General features: G+C 33.5%; 1 protein-coding gene across 1 annotated transcript in view; it reads left to right on the top strand.

Moving 5' to 3' along the window:
• LOC126734913 (protein madd-4) overlaps positions 1-18,673 on the top strand; it is a 531,919-nt gene that overhangs the window by 451,962 nt on the left and 61,284 nt on the right. The window contains exon 10 of the mRNA XM_050438751.1: positions 4,597-4,699. Coding sequence (XP_050294708.1) covers positions 4,597-4,699 — 103 coding nt within the window. The remainder of the gene's footprint in view (positions 1-4,596; positions 4,700-18,673) is intronic.

Genomic DNA, 18,673 nt, shown 5'->3' with positions numbered 1-18,673 from the left:
GGCACATGCGGTGTGACTCAATCTTTAAACTTCAAAAGAGAGCAGTTCGGTCTCCGCTTGGACTTAATAGCAGAGCTCACTCTCAAGAAATCTTTAAAAAATATAAGACACTTGCTCTTCCCTCTTTATTCATATTTGAATCTATTTGCTTAGTACGCAAACATAAGTCAGAAATGCCAAGTAGGTCGTCTCACAATTATTCACTTCGCAACGCAGTGCATGATCTTGATCTGCAAACCCCTCGGTCCGAGTTAGTAAAAAGCTCTATTCTATACAGAGCCAAAAAGATAATTTAGAAAAGTACGATTTCATAATGCTTTGAAGGCGTACTTTCTGGAAAAAGCCTTGTACGCAGTGGAGGATTTTTTTCTAGGATAACTTTTTGGGTATCACACACACACTGGCTCTTTTTATATATTAAAATAGAGAATATATTAGTTTTTTTTAGTAAATAAATTGCACTTTCATTCTGTATTTAACTAATTTACTGTTATTGACTATTGTGTTTATTTTTATTGACATTTTATAGATCATTATGTATATTGACCAGGTACATTGTTTTTGTACAGTTTTGCATGTATTTATTTTGTTTGTATATTTATTTTTATTTTTTTATTTTGTGTGTTTTGTTTTGTTTTTATATGTTTTTTTTTTATTAGCTTTATCCACAAAATTTTGTAATTTTTTGACAATAAAGCATATGATCGATTGATCCTAAAAGAATTTGAATCATAATTTGCTCATTAAATTCCAGGCATTTGACGTCATGCTTCATCTTTTCCAGGCATTTAATCCAGGCATAATTTGCTCATTTTATTTCAGACATGATTGACGTACATTTTTTCCCTTCCAACCATCATAATTTGTAATTTCTTCCAATTATTTGATTAATAATTTTCTCATTGTATTCCAAGCAATTGAGGTAATTTTTTATGTCTTGTAGGTATTTAAAATAATGTTTTATTTTGTTCGAGTCATTGTTTAGCACGTTGAGCCCCGCGTGGGCATTTGGATTTTACTTCCAGGGACAAAATTTTCATTCTGGACATTTTTTCTTTATAGTTATTTTTTTGCAGTTTATGTTGTTTTTGGATCAATACTCTGTCGACTTTTGGCTGTTTTTGTAATTTTTTTGCGGTGACCCACGGGTGGGCACGTGGTCCCAGAATGCTATTTTACATTTTGGGACCGAATTCCCACCCGTGGACACTAGCTTTAATGTGTTTTTTTGTTTCAGAGTTAAGCAAATATCGCTAAGAAATATCTATCGGATCAGGAGTTGACAAAGGAGCTGGAGAATCTGTCCGACGACGAGTCAAGAGATATAAAAGAAGACGAAATTATCGGATTTTCAGATGATTCGCTCGTAGATAAGGATTTTATTCCTGTTGAAAATGATCATCCGGTAATAATTCAGATAATTCTGCTATATTATTATCCGAAGACGAAGATCTAGACGATAACGTACCTCTAGCGACTTTAACTACTAAGCAAAAATGGGATCACGTTCAAGGAGACCGACTGTCTTTAAGGGAAAGCCCTCAGAATGTTGGTGTTATTCCAGTTGTTAGTGCAGACTTTGCAGGGAAAGAACCAACTAAATTCTTTAACTATTTTATCGACGATGAGATGATTGCTGCGGCAATAGCAGATCCAAATCGGAAGGCCAAGGTGCCGAAATGGGTGGATACCAAACCCGTGGAAATGCGAAAATTTTTTGCCATTATATTATGGATGGGCCTTCTTCCAATGCCTCAGTTACGGGATTATTGGTCAACGAAATCGTTGTACCAAAATCGCATACCCACAATTATGAGTAGAAACAGATTTGAAGGTATTTTGGACATGTTCCATGTAACTGATAATGAGAAGGACAGACCCTCTGATGACCGACTTTACAAAATATCCGAATTTCTTGACATGCTGCAAAAGAAATTTAAGTCCTCCTACATGCATGAAAAAGACATTTGTATCGATGAAAGTAACGTCCCGTTTCGAGGACGCATTTATTTCAGACAATATATACCCAATAAGCGACACTGCTACGGTATAAAGCTTTTCAAGTTGTGTGTATCTGGAGGATACACCTGGGATTTCAAAGTATATACCGGCAGAGAAAAATCAAGTGAATTTGCAGTTTCTGAAAAGGTAGTCATGGAATTGATGGAAGGTCTTTTGGACAGTGGCCGCACACTTTACACTGACAACTGGTACACGAGCGTATCATTAGCCAAAAGACTGATTGACCGAAAAACGCATTTAGTTGGTACAATTAGAACAAACCGCAAAGGTAATCCTCAGGAAGTAATAAAGGAAAAGTTGAATCGAGGTGGAATTGTAGCTCGGCAAGATAATGACAAAACTGTAGTCCTGAAGTGGAAGGATAAGAGAGACGTCATCATGCTAAGCACCAAACACGACGATTCTACCGTTACTTTAGCAAAGAAAGGAAAGGAACTTTATAAACCCAAAGTAATGGTTGACTATAATCAGGGCAAGGCCTTTATCGACTTGTCGGATCAAATGTCAGCATACGTGCCTTTTCTAAGGCGAACTTCAAAATGGTACTCATTACTGCCACAACAAAAGTAAACGCGTTACATCTTTACAATAAAATAAACAAGAAAAAAATCAGCATCACCACTTTCAAAGAAGAGGTCGTTTCAGGCTCATTAAAAACGACGAAAAACTTAATACTGTTTCTCGTCCTTCCACGTCAAGAACGCAACGCTGCACGTTGAATGTCAAAAACGAGTTACTCGAAAGAGATGCACTAAATGCTACAGCACCATGTCAATAGCTCACAATGCTGCTTACGCCCGAAAAAATGCGAAAAAGGTCAACACAATTTGTGTACCGTGTCATATTCCCCTTTATATTACTTGCTTCCAAAAACATTTGGCTTAAAACTTTAGTGTCAGCAGTTTCTTTGTGGCAGTGTGTATTTCGTCAAATGTTAGGTCGTTTTAGTAAGTTTTACTATACTAGGTTAGTCATTTTTATGGTATTTTAAGTTCTGATTACATAAGAAAACGACTGTTTTTTTATGACAATTTATTTTAAGTTTTAAGAGTATTTTTTCTGTTTTAAGGTAATATAACATGGTATATTAACTCAAATGTTGTTTTTTTCTTTACTTTTATAAACTAAATACCTAAACTATCCAAACTGCCCAACCCAATATATTTTTTGGCTCATCCTGGGACCAGAACGTCGTTTGGTATAGGCAGAATCAATGTAATCCATGCTCACGGGTGAGCACGCGGTCCCTGAATAAGCGATGCGATGTGCCCACCGGTGGGCACGCGGAGCTCAATGTGTTATGCTTTCCACATGTTTTTTACGTATTTTTTTATGCCAAAAGAAGAAAATAGGAGAAAATACTTTTAGCAGGTTAACAGAAAATAGAGATGTTATAATTTTTAAATATTTTAATAAAAACATCTCGATTTTTTAAATTAATTTAAAAATTAGCTTTTTTATTGGGACAATATTGGGAAAGAGATAATTCTTCCTCTTTGCCGAACTATTTTGGTAGAACGTATTTAAGAATAGAGAAAATTTTCAACAAAACTGCCATAAAATCACATTTTGACTATTGGATTACTACTGGATTTATTTAAGCATAAATCCTTATATATTTTTAATTAAACCCCGATAAATATCCCATATTAAGAGTCAATTTCGCCTGTAATAAAAACATGATGATGCACTTCAAAAAATGCCTTTTTTCCTTTTTTTTTTTAATTTGAATAAGCAATCGTGCCCGAGTTAAATGAATTAAAAGGGGTTACAAATTACGCTGTTTCTCGAATAAGGGGGGCGCTCGTTAAATATCCATGTCGCCGTTATTCCGTCTCTAATTGCCTTAGTTAAAAATGCCAAAGCAATTTTCCAAGATTTCCCGGAGAGTTTTCAACTTTTTAACTTGTTCCGCTTATTTTTTATTTAACTTTGATAAATTATTAATAATGTTTAGAGAGAAGGGTTTTTTCTTTATTTCACTGACGTTTTAGATAAACATTGACCTTACAGGGTGATAATTTGAAAACGAACACTATTATTATATATTGCCTCTACTAATAATGACATTAGGCAAAACACGTTAATTTGTATATCAAGGGGGCAAATTTAGAGGCATTTGTTATCGTGTTACTTTTAACCCCCTGATGCACTGGGGGTATCTAGCCCTAAAGTTTTAAATGGCAAGCTCTATTTCTTTCACCATTTTTGTGTTCTTTATAAAATTCTACATAAACTGTATTTATTTATTTTTTTTAAATCAATATATCTATATATCAATATGACTCAAAATATCTAAAAATATATAGGGTGTTCTATTTTAAAAAATCAGAGGTTTTACTATTTATTCTATATAAGCGGCAACGCTGCAAGGCTGAAAATACTTTAGACCGATAACGCCAATTTCAAAAGCTACGTTCTACTTTCCATATACGGCTAATGTACCATATCGGTCGTCAATCACCCTGCAATTATAAGTAACCAAATTCGATTTAGAATGATTTTTCCTAAATTGTTCTACATTTTTTATTGGCGCATTCCTTATTCTTAATAAACGATTTTCTCTTCTTTTAGGTGGCATGTCGGTGAATGGGGAGCATGTTCTACGAGCTGCGGAGGTGGAATTCGACTACGTCCCGTCTACTGCGTAGAAGAAATGAACGGCACTAAATTAAGGGTATATGCAAAACTATTTTATAAACGTCCCTTAAATAAGAAATTAGGCAAATTTCAAGAAGATGACCCATGAATAATTCAACAGGGATAGAGGGAAAAATTAAAATTCTCCATATTTCGTTAAATAATTCGAAAAACGACATCGTGTTAAAGCCGACGACGCAAAGTTTATAATTTGCTTAAGGTTAACACGCTTAACCTACTTAGCGTTGCCGTTGTCGCTGCTGTCGCTTAAAATTCTTGTAAATGCAATATTGCGGCTGAATAAGAAATTAAGTTGGAAACAACGAAAGTTTTTGAGGGTTTTATTAAAATTTCCGTCCGCGCGTAAAACTAAATACGGCAGAAGCGTTTTGCGCTTAGTTTAACTCCCCTTCAACGTCCGGAATATTTTATGTTAAGTGTGTATAACTATGTTTAAGGGCCACTTTTTATGAATTTATCAAATCAAATGGGTTTTATTATAATTTAGATACACAAAAAGTTAAACAAATAATATGCTTTTAGGGATTGAAAAATTATTAACCCCTTTTCTAAAACCGATGCCCATGCGACTTCTAACTTTCTTATTTTAAATGGGACCTCCCAACATATTTTGATAGGAAATTACAATCTAAGAAAAATGACACCCCATATGTCAATTTTTGACATCTGCGGTGTGAAAAACAGAAGACAGTCGATTATATTTTTTTAGGACTTCTTGATGTAAAATTAACGATTTTAAATTATTCATGGCACTCTAGATTGAAATAAAAAAATTAAGTAATTTAAAGGTTAGGTGTCAAAAGTTGACATATGGGGTATCATTTTTCTTAAAATGTCATTTTTTATCAAAGAATGTCAAAAAAATTGGGGGATCCTATTTAAAATAAGAAAGTTAGGGTCATTTCCGGTTAAACCGGAAGTGATAGTAAACAACTGAATACGTCAGCCAACCCCAATTTGGATGCTACACCCATTTACAATATTTCAGTTTTTCAACTTGAAAATTAAAAAAGTTATAGGGGCGAACCACTTTTCTAAGACACACCGGTATAGCCAAAAATAACTTAATATACTTCTTAAAATTAATTAATTCCAATATAAACAAATCACTAATTCAAAATTGCATGATTTTAATAAATCAATACGATCCACCGTGTGTAAATCCGATTATTTTTTAATAAATAACCAGTGCCAATTTGTATTTGAGTCACCCGGTTCGACCTTGTTTCGGTTGAAAAAAAAAGGCATTTTTCTAAAACGTCAAAACTTTGCCGAATTTTTATCGGTGCAATACACAATTTCCCCAATTGATATGCACATATTCGGAAAGCCTACAGTTTTTCTGATTAGACGGCATCTTTAATTGACAGCTTCTGGATAAGTGACACTCTTCTAAAAAAAAAACATGCCGAGGTACCCGCTGTTTGTGCGGCCATATTGGATTATTTCACCATTGTGGTTATGTTTAAAAACGAAAAAAACAGAAGAAAATGGACTTGTTTGAGAAAAACGCATTTTTTTGGTACTTGTAATACAGTTGGAATTTTGAAATTTTAATACATATTGTAAAAAAAAAATTGGGATCTTATAGATGATGTTTAATTTTTCTGATAATATACAGGGACGCAGCCAATGAATAAAACACGAAAATTAAAATAACTCAAAAATTGTTAAGTTGGAAGAATTCTAATGATACGTGAATAATTAGCGTATTACAGTATTTGATACCTGAAAATATAAATAGTCCAGGTGGCGCCACCAGAAAGTTATTAAATAAAATACGATTTTTGGGTCGGACCCTTATTAGAAAAGGTAATTATTGCTCGCCCTATTTGACACAAAAAAATTCACTTTATATCGCATTTGAAAGAGAAATGATAAAGCATTTTTTTCATAAGAAAAACCTGAAAATGCCAGAACACGTTAAAAAATCATTATCAAAAAAAAAGCTTTAAATAATTATGTCATTTTTCCTATAAAACTAAGCATTTTCGCTTAAGCACTTTTTTTATTCAAATCGTAGTTTGGCCTATGAAGCAGTTTAACTTTTTTTTACTTACAATGGCTCATCCTGTATACGAATAAGACTCGAAAAGTATACAGCTCTTAAATTCCCAATAAACCTTAAGTCCTGAGGGTTTCAAGTCGTTGAAATACTTAAAATTTGACTTCTCGTGGGCGAAAGGAATTTGACCCATTTTTTTACTAATTTTTGACTTATTAGGGCAATAGCGCTCCCTTCGGTGGAGGTGAAAAAACAACATTTTTGTGGATCCAATATTATCAATGTGTTGAGAGGTGACATCCTAAATTTTATACCTTAACTACTCATACAGACAAATATATCAATTTTTTTATGTCAAAAAAGATGATAAATAGTCGCTAACGCTTCTACAAATAATAGGTAAAATGTAGGAATAAGCTCAAGGGCAAGCTAGGACCATAGGAGAGGAAAAAGTCAAGTTTTATGAGATATTTTAAATATTTGGAATTTTACTTCATAATATAAGCTTAAAGCAGGAATCAGTTAAGCAGATCTTATGACAAGTGAACCCTCCAAATAACTGCAGCAAGTTGCGCATTTAAAACATAATTTTTTAAATTTAATAAAAAACTTCTAGGTGAAAATTCACATATAATAATAATAATAATTAATCGTCTTTTATTAGATACCACAAAATACATAAGTAAGTAGTATAAAACATTAATTTAATATTTTAATGGTATAGGTGCAAGCAGTGGCGAAGTCTAGCTGCAGTAGCTATTCATACTTAACCACTGAAGCACCATAGATGGCTTATTTACTAATACACTATTAACAAAAGAAAATTAAGATTTAAATTTAAAAGAGATAAAACAAAAATACATTGTGTTTGGCTAGCAAAATTAAAGTAATGACCTAAAAGTACCCAAAATAATTAAAAAAAAAATAATGTCTAAATATTACAAGTTTTAGACAAAAGATAATATTATCATTTTTAAACAATAATAATAATCATTGTAACACATAAAAAATTTAACAGAATAATAATTTAATAACTGATGCACTCACCTTTCATAATTCCTGGTTTATAATAAAAACTTTAAACGCTTTTTTAAACTTGGTATATGTTAAAGATCTTAACCTGTCAGGAATCCTATTATATAATTTAATACTGTTATATACAAAGCTTCGTTTAAATAAGGCCTTCCGATGACGAGGAATAGCAAATGAACTTGAAATACGTAGGACTCGTGAATGTACGAAAGTTCTTAAAACAAATTTATCTTTTAATGAATAAAAAGCATTGGGGCATGTTATTAATTTGTGAAGAGAGTTACCCACATGAAGAGCTCTACGATCTCCATTCTTAACCATCCCAACTCCTCAACTTTAGCACTAATACGATCATACTTTCTTAAGCCAAATATAAGTCTAGCGCAAGTATTTTGAACTTTCTGGATTTTATACTTTGTGTTGATATCCAAGCATGGTCCATAGATAAAATCGCAGTAATTAAAATTTGACAACACTAGTGATTCACATAAATTCTTTTGAAGTTGTTGGCTTAAGATATGTCTGCTGGAATATAAAAGTTTTAACGAAAGGTAGGCCTTTTGTGTAATCTTAGAAACATGCATTTTAAATCTTATATCAGTGTCGACCCACATGCCCAAGTTCCTTGCAGTTTTAACAACAGGAATTACTACACCAATAATATTTACATCTAAATGCTCTCTAATAAAATCAGTTCTCGTTTTAGGGCCAAATATTAGTAATAAAGATTTTGAGGCATTCAATTTTAAATTATGTTGTGCTGAGAGTTCACTTACAATTTGCCAATAAAACATCAACAGAATTAAAATTAAAATAAAGTTGTGTATTGTCAGCATAGGCTTGGCGTTTGCCATGTTTTATTGACTGCAAAATACTAGAAGTATATACCAAAAACAGTAAAGGACCCAACACGCTTCCCTGAGGAACACCAGATAAAATGGAGATAGAATCAGACACCCTATCATTGCACGAGACACACTGAAACCTGTATTTTAGGTAGGAAGATATTAAATCAATCAGCGAATAACGAAAGACGTAATATTTTAATTTAGCTATTAATAATTTATGATCAATGGTGTCAAACGCTTTTGAAAAGTCTCAAAGAGCTAAAATAACGTTATCACGTTTATCATAGGCCTCAATTATATCACTGATTACTGTAGCTAAGGCAGTCGCCGTTGAATAGTTTTTTCTAAACCCACACTGATAGTGTGGAATTATATTTTTTTCACATACATATTGGTATATTTGTTTATAAACAAATTTTTCAAAAACTTTTGAAAACGTTGGCAAAATACTGACTATTCTAAGGTCGGAAAAATCCTTAAGGTCGGATGTCTTTGGAATAGGCCTACCGATTGCAGTAAGCCAAAGACGAAGAAAATATTACTTTTCTAGACAGTAGTTTATGAGGTGAGTAATATATTTATCATCAAATGGGCTGACCACATACGAATGCTTGTATATTCAATTGATTTTTCAAAAGCTGAAGTTGGCCAACTGAAAAATAAACGATATGTTATGTTAAATAAAATATGTTAACCTCATACTATTTTATATTAATTGAATTATCTTAAATAAATAACTATTAAAGAATGACGATATACCATGTCTCCGTAATCGAGCAAATGATAAAACCATTATATCATACTGGCATCGTATTTTATTTTTGGGGGTAGCATGTTTTTGTATCGATGTAGACTTTTTATTAGTTTTATTATTAATTATGCTGTAAAAAATTAAATTTGGGTCCATTCCCACTCTTAAACTTGAAGAAGTAGTCCATTCTTACAATGGAGTTAATAGATAACTAAAAGTGTTTCAGTCATCCTCTACTAAATTTATTTAAAAAACTGTAAATCCTACATGTATTGGACATATAACATGTCCATCATCAGAGATAACAGACTAAGGGGCTCTGTTAATTCATCTTATAAGTTGTAGTGCCTTGGACAAGGTTAAAAGGTTGAAATACATAATAAAGGGACATAACTTGGATTTACAAAATTTTAAAATTACTTAATTAAAAATAGGTCAATAATAATACAACTATTGTTTTGTAAACAAGAACCGAGTTTTTCCTAATAACAATGGATATAGCTTCACTTATTATAGTTATTTTCAAAGTATCCATAACTTCAGTGCATTAATTTTAATTATTAGTTACAAACATCACCCAAAACTTCATAGCATTCAGTTTTAAATTAGGATTAATTTTCGTTAATTTTATTATTTTGAGCTAAGAGCAAGCCTGATAAGTCAAAAAATAGATACACCTGAAAGTCGTCTACATATTGTAACAATTTAGAATATTATAGATAGTCCTCCATATCGGCCAATTAAATAGAAAAATATTCTCTTATTTTTTTATAAAGTTCAAAAATTTTTAACAAGCTAAGAAGTGTTTGACTTGAACCTGTTTGTCTTAAATGATTAAGAAATATGACACTATCATAAAATGGTACTGCCATACGTACGATATCCTCCAAAAAATCAAAAAAATTAGATGTATTAGTAGTTGTCGGAGGTTTATCTAAGTTTGTAACAAGTATATTTTTATTATTTAAAATAACATGTAAAGCTAAGATATTCAAAATCTTTTGTGGCATTTTCAAATCTAGTAATAGAATGAGTTTTTTTTTTGATGGCTTTACTTCCAATATAGATGTAGATTTTTTTTTAATTTGCAGAAATGTTTTATGGTCATGGCGTCATAAGAGATTTATCTTAAATATTATTTAATAAAAAAAAGTACACCGCTGCATTTTTCTAAAATAAATTTCATTTTTTAAATTCTTGTTTAGTATTGAGCAAATTTGTATTTTTGAGGAAACTATAGATTTTTTTATCACCTATAATTTTCTTAAAAGGCATCTTTTTTTAATTAATGATTTTCTGCAAAAAAAAAACGCTTTTCATTATTCCTACCCTTAGCCCCCCACCCACCCTACACAACTTACCAGTAAGAAATTGTGATCAAATATCATTGTTTTCCAAAAGAATACGCATGAATAACAGCTGATATCATCGTTCATATTTAATCTAATAACACAGTTTGTTTATTGAAATTTGTTATAATCATATATAGGAATATTAATAAATACTTATTACAAAAACAGGGCTATAAGTTTTTCAATTTTTCCAAAAAATTTCTTAATGGACAAATGTTTGGGGTGGGTAGAGGGGTGAGGTTTGTGTTGATGAAAAACAATGTTTTTGCAAAAAATATGTATTTAACATTTAATTTAATAACACTATTTATTTAAATTTAATATAATTTTCGATATAAATATTTAATATAAAAACAGCGTGATTAGATTGGATAATATGAACGAGACACGGTGATTTTTCAGAAAAATTTCATCAAATATTTGAGGTATAGTAAACGAGTTTAAAAACTAGACATGCAAGTCCTGTTTCAATTTTTTTAAATGCCGAAATTTTCTCTGTTTTGTAAACAAAATCGTATATGATATGTATATGTTTATTCTACAGTGTAATAGATACACCTTAACCATTTACAATTGATAAATATACCAAAACCAAAAATTTATTAAAAAATCTTTAAATAAATATATATTTAATGATAATAATAGATGATGTATTGTTTGGGCTTGTTATTAAATTACATCCAGGAATAGGTATAAAAAAGCAAGGTATCATCCTAAGAAGTGTGCCATGTCTAAGTATGTCAAAATCAAAATCAGATACATAATTTACGAATTTATTGAACCCCGTTTTTATTGAACTAATATTTAAATAACAACACCAAATCCTGACCTGAATATATGAAAATTTCCTGTTTTTTCTTTAAATCTCTTCTGCGAAAACTTGACTTTTTCATTAAATTATCTCAAAGCATCAAAAACCTCGATTAAATTTACTTGGCGAAAACGGCCACTATTGGACTATTACTTTTCCTTGTATTTTTCTTCTCCCCCACGAAATGGCCTAATTTTAGGCAAACTTTCATCTCAGCTTCTTCAGTCGTAAATTGACCGGGAAACTTTCAAGGGTACTTAGCAAATTAGGCAGAGGGGGGAAGGAAGGGTTGAGGCCTCCACGACGATTTTTACGAGGAGGAACGATCAGAAAGTTTGTAAAAGTGGAGTTTTGGGGGGCCGCAAAGGCTTCTTAGATCCATAAAAACTTCTTAAATTTTTATACGGGGTTTTATTGAAATTACTGAGATACCATAATGAAATGGGATTAATGCATATCTTTTAAAAAACAAGGAGTAAAAAATTCATGTTTGGTATGCACACAATAGTCATTAAAAAAATTGGATAACGTTATATCTCACTTTTTGTTAATTTTATGCAGGGTGTATAAATTTTTTAAATTATAATCAGGGCAATTGTAAATGCTAATTTATCCAAGCAGATTTCCGAAAAAATAAGGTGGAGACTTGCACTGAACCAAAAAACGAACTATAATTAAACATAACTTACTTACATCAATCCATAACAGTAAGGTACAAATACACCCACAACGCGTTTACTTCAATACAACACTAAATTCCACCCAATTAAATAAACCAAAACCGCTTAGCAAATACGCGTTTAACTCTCGAATAACAGAAAGTTCCTGTTAGTGACTCATCATCATCATCCAGCAGAAGCAGAATTTAAGAAACCCTAGACCTATATGCCTGCGACAATTTGAAATAATAATGCTAATAGATTGGCGAAGGCGCGTAATTCAACACAACAACACGGTGCGATTTAAAATAATTGTTAAAAATTGGCGAAAACGCCGGCCATATTTCAGATATTTCGAATATTTCAAATTGGCTCGGACCCCCGTTTAAGGAATCGCCGAGAATTATTTTACTCTAAAAGCAGAAACTGGCGACGACGGTGCCAATAGAACCGCATTCGTCAGTAATTCAATTATTTTTCACGGTCTTATCAGTGCGTTTTAAATAATTTTATACTAAACGAGTTTAGGACGCGGCAACGTTGTATCGGTTCGTTTGCGGGCGTGCATCGGAGTTTGATATATGAACGTAGACACTCATTTGCACGGAATACTTTATGTATAATTTCTTTGAAAATTAATAATAAATAAATAAATAAATAAATGTTGCGTTGTATTTTTTAAATAACTTAGACACAAATAAAATAACACGTTTAAAACAATTTATTTGAAAAAAAAACTATTTATTTTGTTACAATAAATAAATTGGTAGATTGTAGATTGAGAAGGGAGTCGTTTCGGCTGATCCGCCGCTCAGCACTGCTACCTGTGAGATATTTTGTGCATAACTCTACTTGTCTTAGTTTGTCTCAAAAAGTCTTGGACTTTGGACTTGGACTGCCGTACAAATCTATATTTTTGGGAGGTAGTTGTCCCACTTCTTGAGGTGTTGATTGTACCCCTTCCAGGTACTTGAGCCTCTTGCAGAGTTGGGTCGGGCATTCACAGAGCTGGTGTTCTGCTGTTTCTGTGGCATTGCTGCAGAATCTACATTGGTCGTCCTCTGTTATACCTATTGCCTTTAGGTGATATTTCACTGGGCAATGACCGGTTAGGAGTCCGACTGCTGTTCTGATGTCTGATCTGTTCATGTCTAGGAGCTGTTCAGCTCTTTTTCTAGAAGTGGTTATAAACTTTTTTGCCTGTCTTAGTCCTGGTGCTCTTCTCCAGTGCAACAGCAATTGTTCTTTTTCTCACCTGTTTAGGTCTTCGGTGATGTGGGTCTTCATTAAACCACAATATGGCTCTAGACCATAGTATGGTGTTTGAGCCCCTTTTTTTGCAAGGCGATCGGCTTCTTCGTTCCCCTCTATACCCCGGTGGCCAGGTAGCCACATTAGTGTTACTTGATTCTTTGTTGTAAGGTGCTTTAGGGTTTGTCTGCACTCCCAGACTAGCTTTGAATCACATTTAAAAGCTTTCAGGGCCTTTAGAGCAGCTTGGCTGTCTGATAGTATAAATATGTGTTTTCTTTGGAGGCCTTGGTTGATGCACTCTTCTGCACATATGTCTATGACAAGCACTTCAGCTTGAAAGATGTTAGGGTATTTGCCCAGTGACTTTGAGATCTTAATGTTAGGGCCTGACACGCCCAGTCCTGCTCCTTCTGTTAGTTTGGAACCGTCTGTGTACCATAGCGATGCATTGTCGGCTTTTATTACTTCTTTTTTCTCCCATGATTGGCGATCATCTATGATCACTTCGAATGGAATTTCTAGATCCAGCATGGCCGTTATGTGGTCACGTGGTTTGCTGGCATTTTCCAGTTTAATTTCTTCGAGGATGCGCAGGTGACCACTTAAATCCCCAGGCTTGAATTTGCCGGTTTGGAAAAGCCTGTGAGCACTGTTAATTGCCTCTTTTTTCACGCTTATGTGAAGTGAAGGCATGTTTAGCAGTGTCTCTAAGGCTGTGGTAGGACAAATAGACATTGCCCCGGTTATTCCTAGACATATCAGCCTTTGGACTTTGTTTAATTTGGTCTGTGCGGTTGTTTGTTTGGTCTTCGGCCACCATACCAGCGAAGCGTATGTGATGATGGGCTTAATGACTGTTTGGTAGATCCAGTATACCATTTTCGGTTTTAGCCCCCATGTCTTGCCAACGAGTTTGCGGCATGTCCAAATTGCCATTATGGCTTTGGAAATGGTCTTGTCTAGATGATTGTTCCAAGTTAGTTTGTGGTCCAAGGTAACCCCCAGATATTTCACCTCGTTAGAAAATGTTAGCTGAGTTCCGTTTAATATAGGTGCTCTGAGTTCCTTCTTCTGGTAAACGGCACTAAAATTGTTTTTCTAGGATTTAAAGATAATCCTTCAGTTTCGCCCCAGTTTTGTATAGTATTTAGGGCACTTTGCATTCGATTCGATATTACGCCCTCGTCGGCTTGCTTCTAACTATTACTACAAGGTCATCTGCGTAGCCTAGAACTGTGAATCCGGATCTACTTAAAATGTTAAGAATTTTGTTTACTACTAATGTCCACAGTAGAGGTGACAGAACCCCTCCTTGGGGACATCCTTTTACTGTGGTTACTGTTGCTGTCGCTCCATTTATTTCTGCTGTGATGGAGCGGTGCTTGAGCATTGATCCTGTCCACTTTACTGAATAAATTTTTATAAATCTTGCTTTTTTAAATATCTCCAAAGGAAAAAAATCTAGCGATGTTAAGTCTGGCGATCGTGCGAGCCATTCAATTGCACCACGCCTGCCAATCCATATCCCTGGAAATTGTTCATTAAGTTTATGAACTGTTTATTGGCATACATTTTTACTGGTAAATTGCTTCAACCTTCATCAATTTTTTTCGCGAAGTATGATGGAAAATTGTTTGCCATTTAAAAAAAAATGTGTCACAATATGAACTATTTGACCTACTAAAATTAATAAAATGTCTTTTATTACCAGACATTTTTCCCTTCTACGTCAACCGATTTTGTTTCGGTTTGGTTAGATAGGACATAGTATGCCTCTTAAAATGATAGATAGATAGCCATGTGAAATACAAAAGTCTAAGGTCGATAAAATATCGATATTCCCACACATTTTTGGTTACTATTCGATGATACGTCAACCGATTAATTTTTTTTTAGCACTTTTGAATAGACACATCAAACTTTATATACTAAAGTGAGATTAGTATTGGAGGTGAGGAGGTGATTGATAGAGCTTTGTCAAATATTTAATTAAATGTCCTCCTGTATATCTAAATTGACGTTTTCAAATGCTCAGAATAAATGGCTCTAGCTCACTGAAACAACAGAGAAAACAGTCAAATTAGATAAAAAAATATATCAGTTTCTATTTAAACTAGTTCCTATAAGTCCAGATACTACGTGGCAATCATCTGCTATCTATAGATACTATCACTTGAGCTCCTAAAAAAATCGTTACTACGTCAAGGAATATTCTGCTTTTTGTTTCGTGAAAATATTCCAAATATTTCTTGAGATATCGGACTTTAAAGTCAGTCAGGCCTGCTCCCCTGCCACCACTCCCAAAGAGATTCGTTATTTCAAAAATTATTGGTTGTACTGATTAAAGTTTTAGAGAATATTTATTTAGTATACGTCAAGGAATATTTTGCATTTTGTTTCATAAAGATGTTCCTATTATCTCTTGAGATTCAAGACTTTGAAGTAAGTGATTATTTTGACACATGAATTTGCTCGACCGATACCACCCCCAAAGAAATTCGTTACTTGAGAAATTATTGCTTGTACTGATTGGAATCTTGAAGATTATTTGTACCATATAAGTATAGAAATATCCTGATTTTTGGTTTATAAAAATATTCCAGCTAGTTCCTGAGATTTTAGATTTTGAAGTAAGTCATCACTTTGAAGCATGAACCTACTTTACGCTATCACTCCCAAAGAAAGTATTTACTTTGAAAATTATTATTGTATTAATTGTAACCTTAAAGAATATTTGTACAGTATACGTCAAGGAATGTCCTGCTTTTTATTTTATTAAAATATTCCCACCAGTTCTTGAGATTTCGGACTTGATAAGTGAGTCATCACTTTGACGCATGAACGTACTCTACCGCCACCACTCCCAAAAAAATCCGTTACTTGAGAAGTCATTGCTTGTACTTGGTGTTGGATCTCTTTATAGAACATTCGTACAACATACGTCAAGGAATATTCCGCTTTTTGCTTTATAAATATATTCTAACTACTTCCTGAGATTTTAGACTTTGAAGTGAGTCATTACTTGGAAGCAAATTGCAATTATTCAAGTTTTTAGAATCTATTTGTATTACGCAGGGGAAAGTTCATGAACCTTTTTACCTAAGGCATATCAGCCTTAACCGTGTTATATCTACTTAACTACCAAAAAGGCTACTGAAAAATACTGAACAAAAAATAACTAATGTTATAGATAAGAAATTGACGTATTAAATTATGACATTGATTAAATATTTTGTAATGTTAAATTAAAATAAAAGGTTTTGGTGAAAAAATTCGATACGGGGGGGTATACCCGAAAAATGAAAAATTCCAAACTTTGAAGGTCGATATTTCGGCTTCTATCGGAGCTATCGAGAAAATTCCAACGGTTTTGTCTTAGTTTTGTCGTTCTAAATCCAACGAGACCATCCACAAGGTCGTAGCTCTTCTAGTAGCTGAGATATGGCATTTTTGATGCCCATTTTGGGCCTCAAAAACGGACGTCGAAAACGACTTTTCAGGATTTTCAAAGTGCTCTCATTCCCTTAGTTCTGCTCGGATCCTGTTATAACCCGGTGTTTTCGTAATCTAGGTGACCCAAATAATACGCTGGTATACTTAGTTTGATTTCGAAAAAAATCAATTTTTGGTGAAAAAATTCGATACGGGGGGGTATACCCAAAAAGTGAAAAATTCCAAACTTTGAAGGTCGATATTTCGGCTTCTGTGGGAGCTATCGGGAAAATTCCAACGGTTTTGTCTTAGTTTTGTCGTTCTAAATCCAACGAGACCATCCGCAAGGTCGTAGCTCTTCTAGTAGCTGAGATATGGCATTTTTGATGCCCATTTTGGGCCTCAAAAACGGACGTCGAAAACGACTTTTTCAGGATTTTCAAAGTGCTCTCATTCCCTTAGTTCTGCTCGGATCCTGTTATAACCCGGTGTTTTCGTAATCTAGGTGACCCAAATAAGACGCTGGTATACTTAGTTTGATTTAAAAAAAAATCAATTTTTTGTGAAAAAATTCGATACGGGGGGGTATACCCGAAAAAATGAAAAATTCCAAACTTTGAAGGTCGATATTTCGGCTTCTATGGGAGCTATCGGGAAAATTCCAGCGGTTTTGTCTTAGTTTTATCGTTCTAAATCCAACGAGACCATCCGCAAGGTCGTAGCTCTTCTAGTAGCTGAGATATGGCATTTTTGATGCCCATTTTGGGCCTCAAAAACGGACGTCGAAAACGACTTTTTCAGGATTTTCAAAGTGCTCTCATTCCCTTATTTCTGCTCGGATCCTGTTATAACCCGGTGTTTTCGTAATCTAGGTGACCCAAATAAGACGCTGGTATACTTAGTTTGATTTAAAAAAAAATCAATTTTTGGTGAAAAAATTCGATACGGGGGGGTATACCCGAAAAATGAAAAATTCCAAACTTTGAAGGTCGATATTTCGGCTTCTATGGGAGCTATCGCGAAAATTGCAACGGTTTTGTCTTAGTGTTGTTGTTCTAAATCCAATGAGACTGGCCTTTTACGTGCGCTCCTACCTGCAACACAGGAACAAGTCGTCAAAAAATGGACGCAGTGCCGACTAAATCGATTACGACCCCAGCTGTCGCCTGAGCTGTCAATATCAGCCAATCAGAGAAAATATTAATTATGACCAATCAGAGAAGTGATGGACCGTCAACAGAAAGCATAACTAATTAAACCAGGAGATTGATGCGTTACAGTAGTAATGTGTCATTGACAGTGTAAATTTAAAGAAATATGAATAAAAGACTTTGACTGAAATTACTAATGTAATTATTGAAATTAACGAAATGTCAATGAAGCGTTAGTGAACATAAGGAATAGAAAAATGAAACGCTACATCCTGTTTCTTTTTTCATGAGAATATTCGAACTAGTTTTTGATATTTGGGACTTTAAAGTATGACACCACTCTAAAAGAAGTTTGTTAATTCCGCAATTAGTTGGAAAGTATTCTAACTCAATAGTGGCTAGAAAGTACTGCCTAGATGTCCCACAAATCCTTCTATACATCTTCCCTATATCCTTCCCACAAATGTGTTAGAACAGCGATGATCATTGAAAGCTTCGAATAGTAGTAGTGAACTTCTCTAGTCTACCGGTTTGTTTTCATTTTATATTTTTTATCAGTTTTTAATAATTATAATTCCTCCTACCTAATCTGTTAATGTTATCTATGTCTTTGTCCCTGTTATATGTTTTTTTTTTAATTTGACAAAAGAGAACTACGACTTCGAGTTCTGAAAATGAATTAAATATAATTCGAA

The sequence above is a fragment of the Anthonomus grandis genome, chromosome 4, assembly GCF_022605725.1.
Source record: "Anthonomus grandis grandis chromosome 4, icAntGran1.3, whole genome shotgun sequence".
In the NCBI taxonomy this organism is placed as follows: Eukaryota; Metazoa; Arthropoda; class Insecta; order Coleoptera; family Curculionidae; genus Anthonomus; species Anthonomus grandis.
This window is presented reverse-complemented; position numbering and strand designations above follow the sequence as displayed.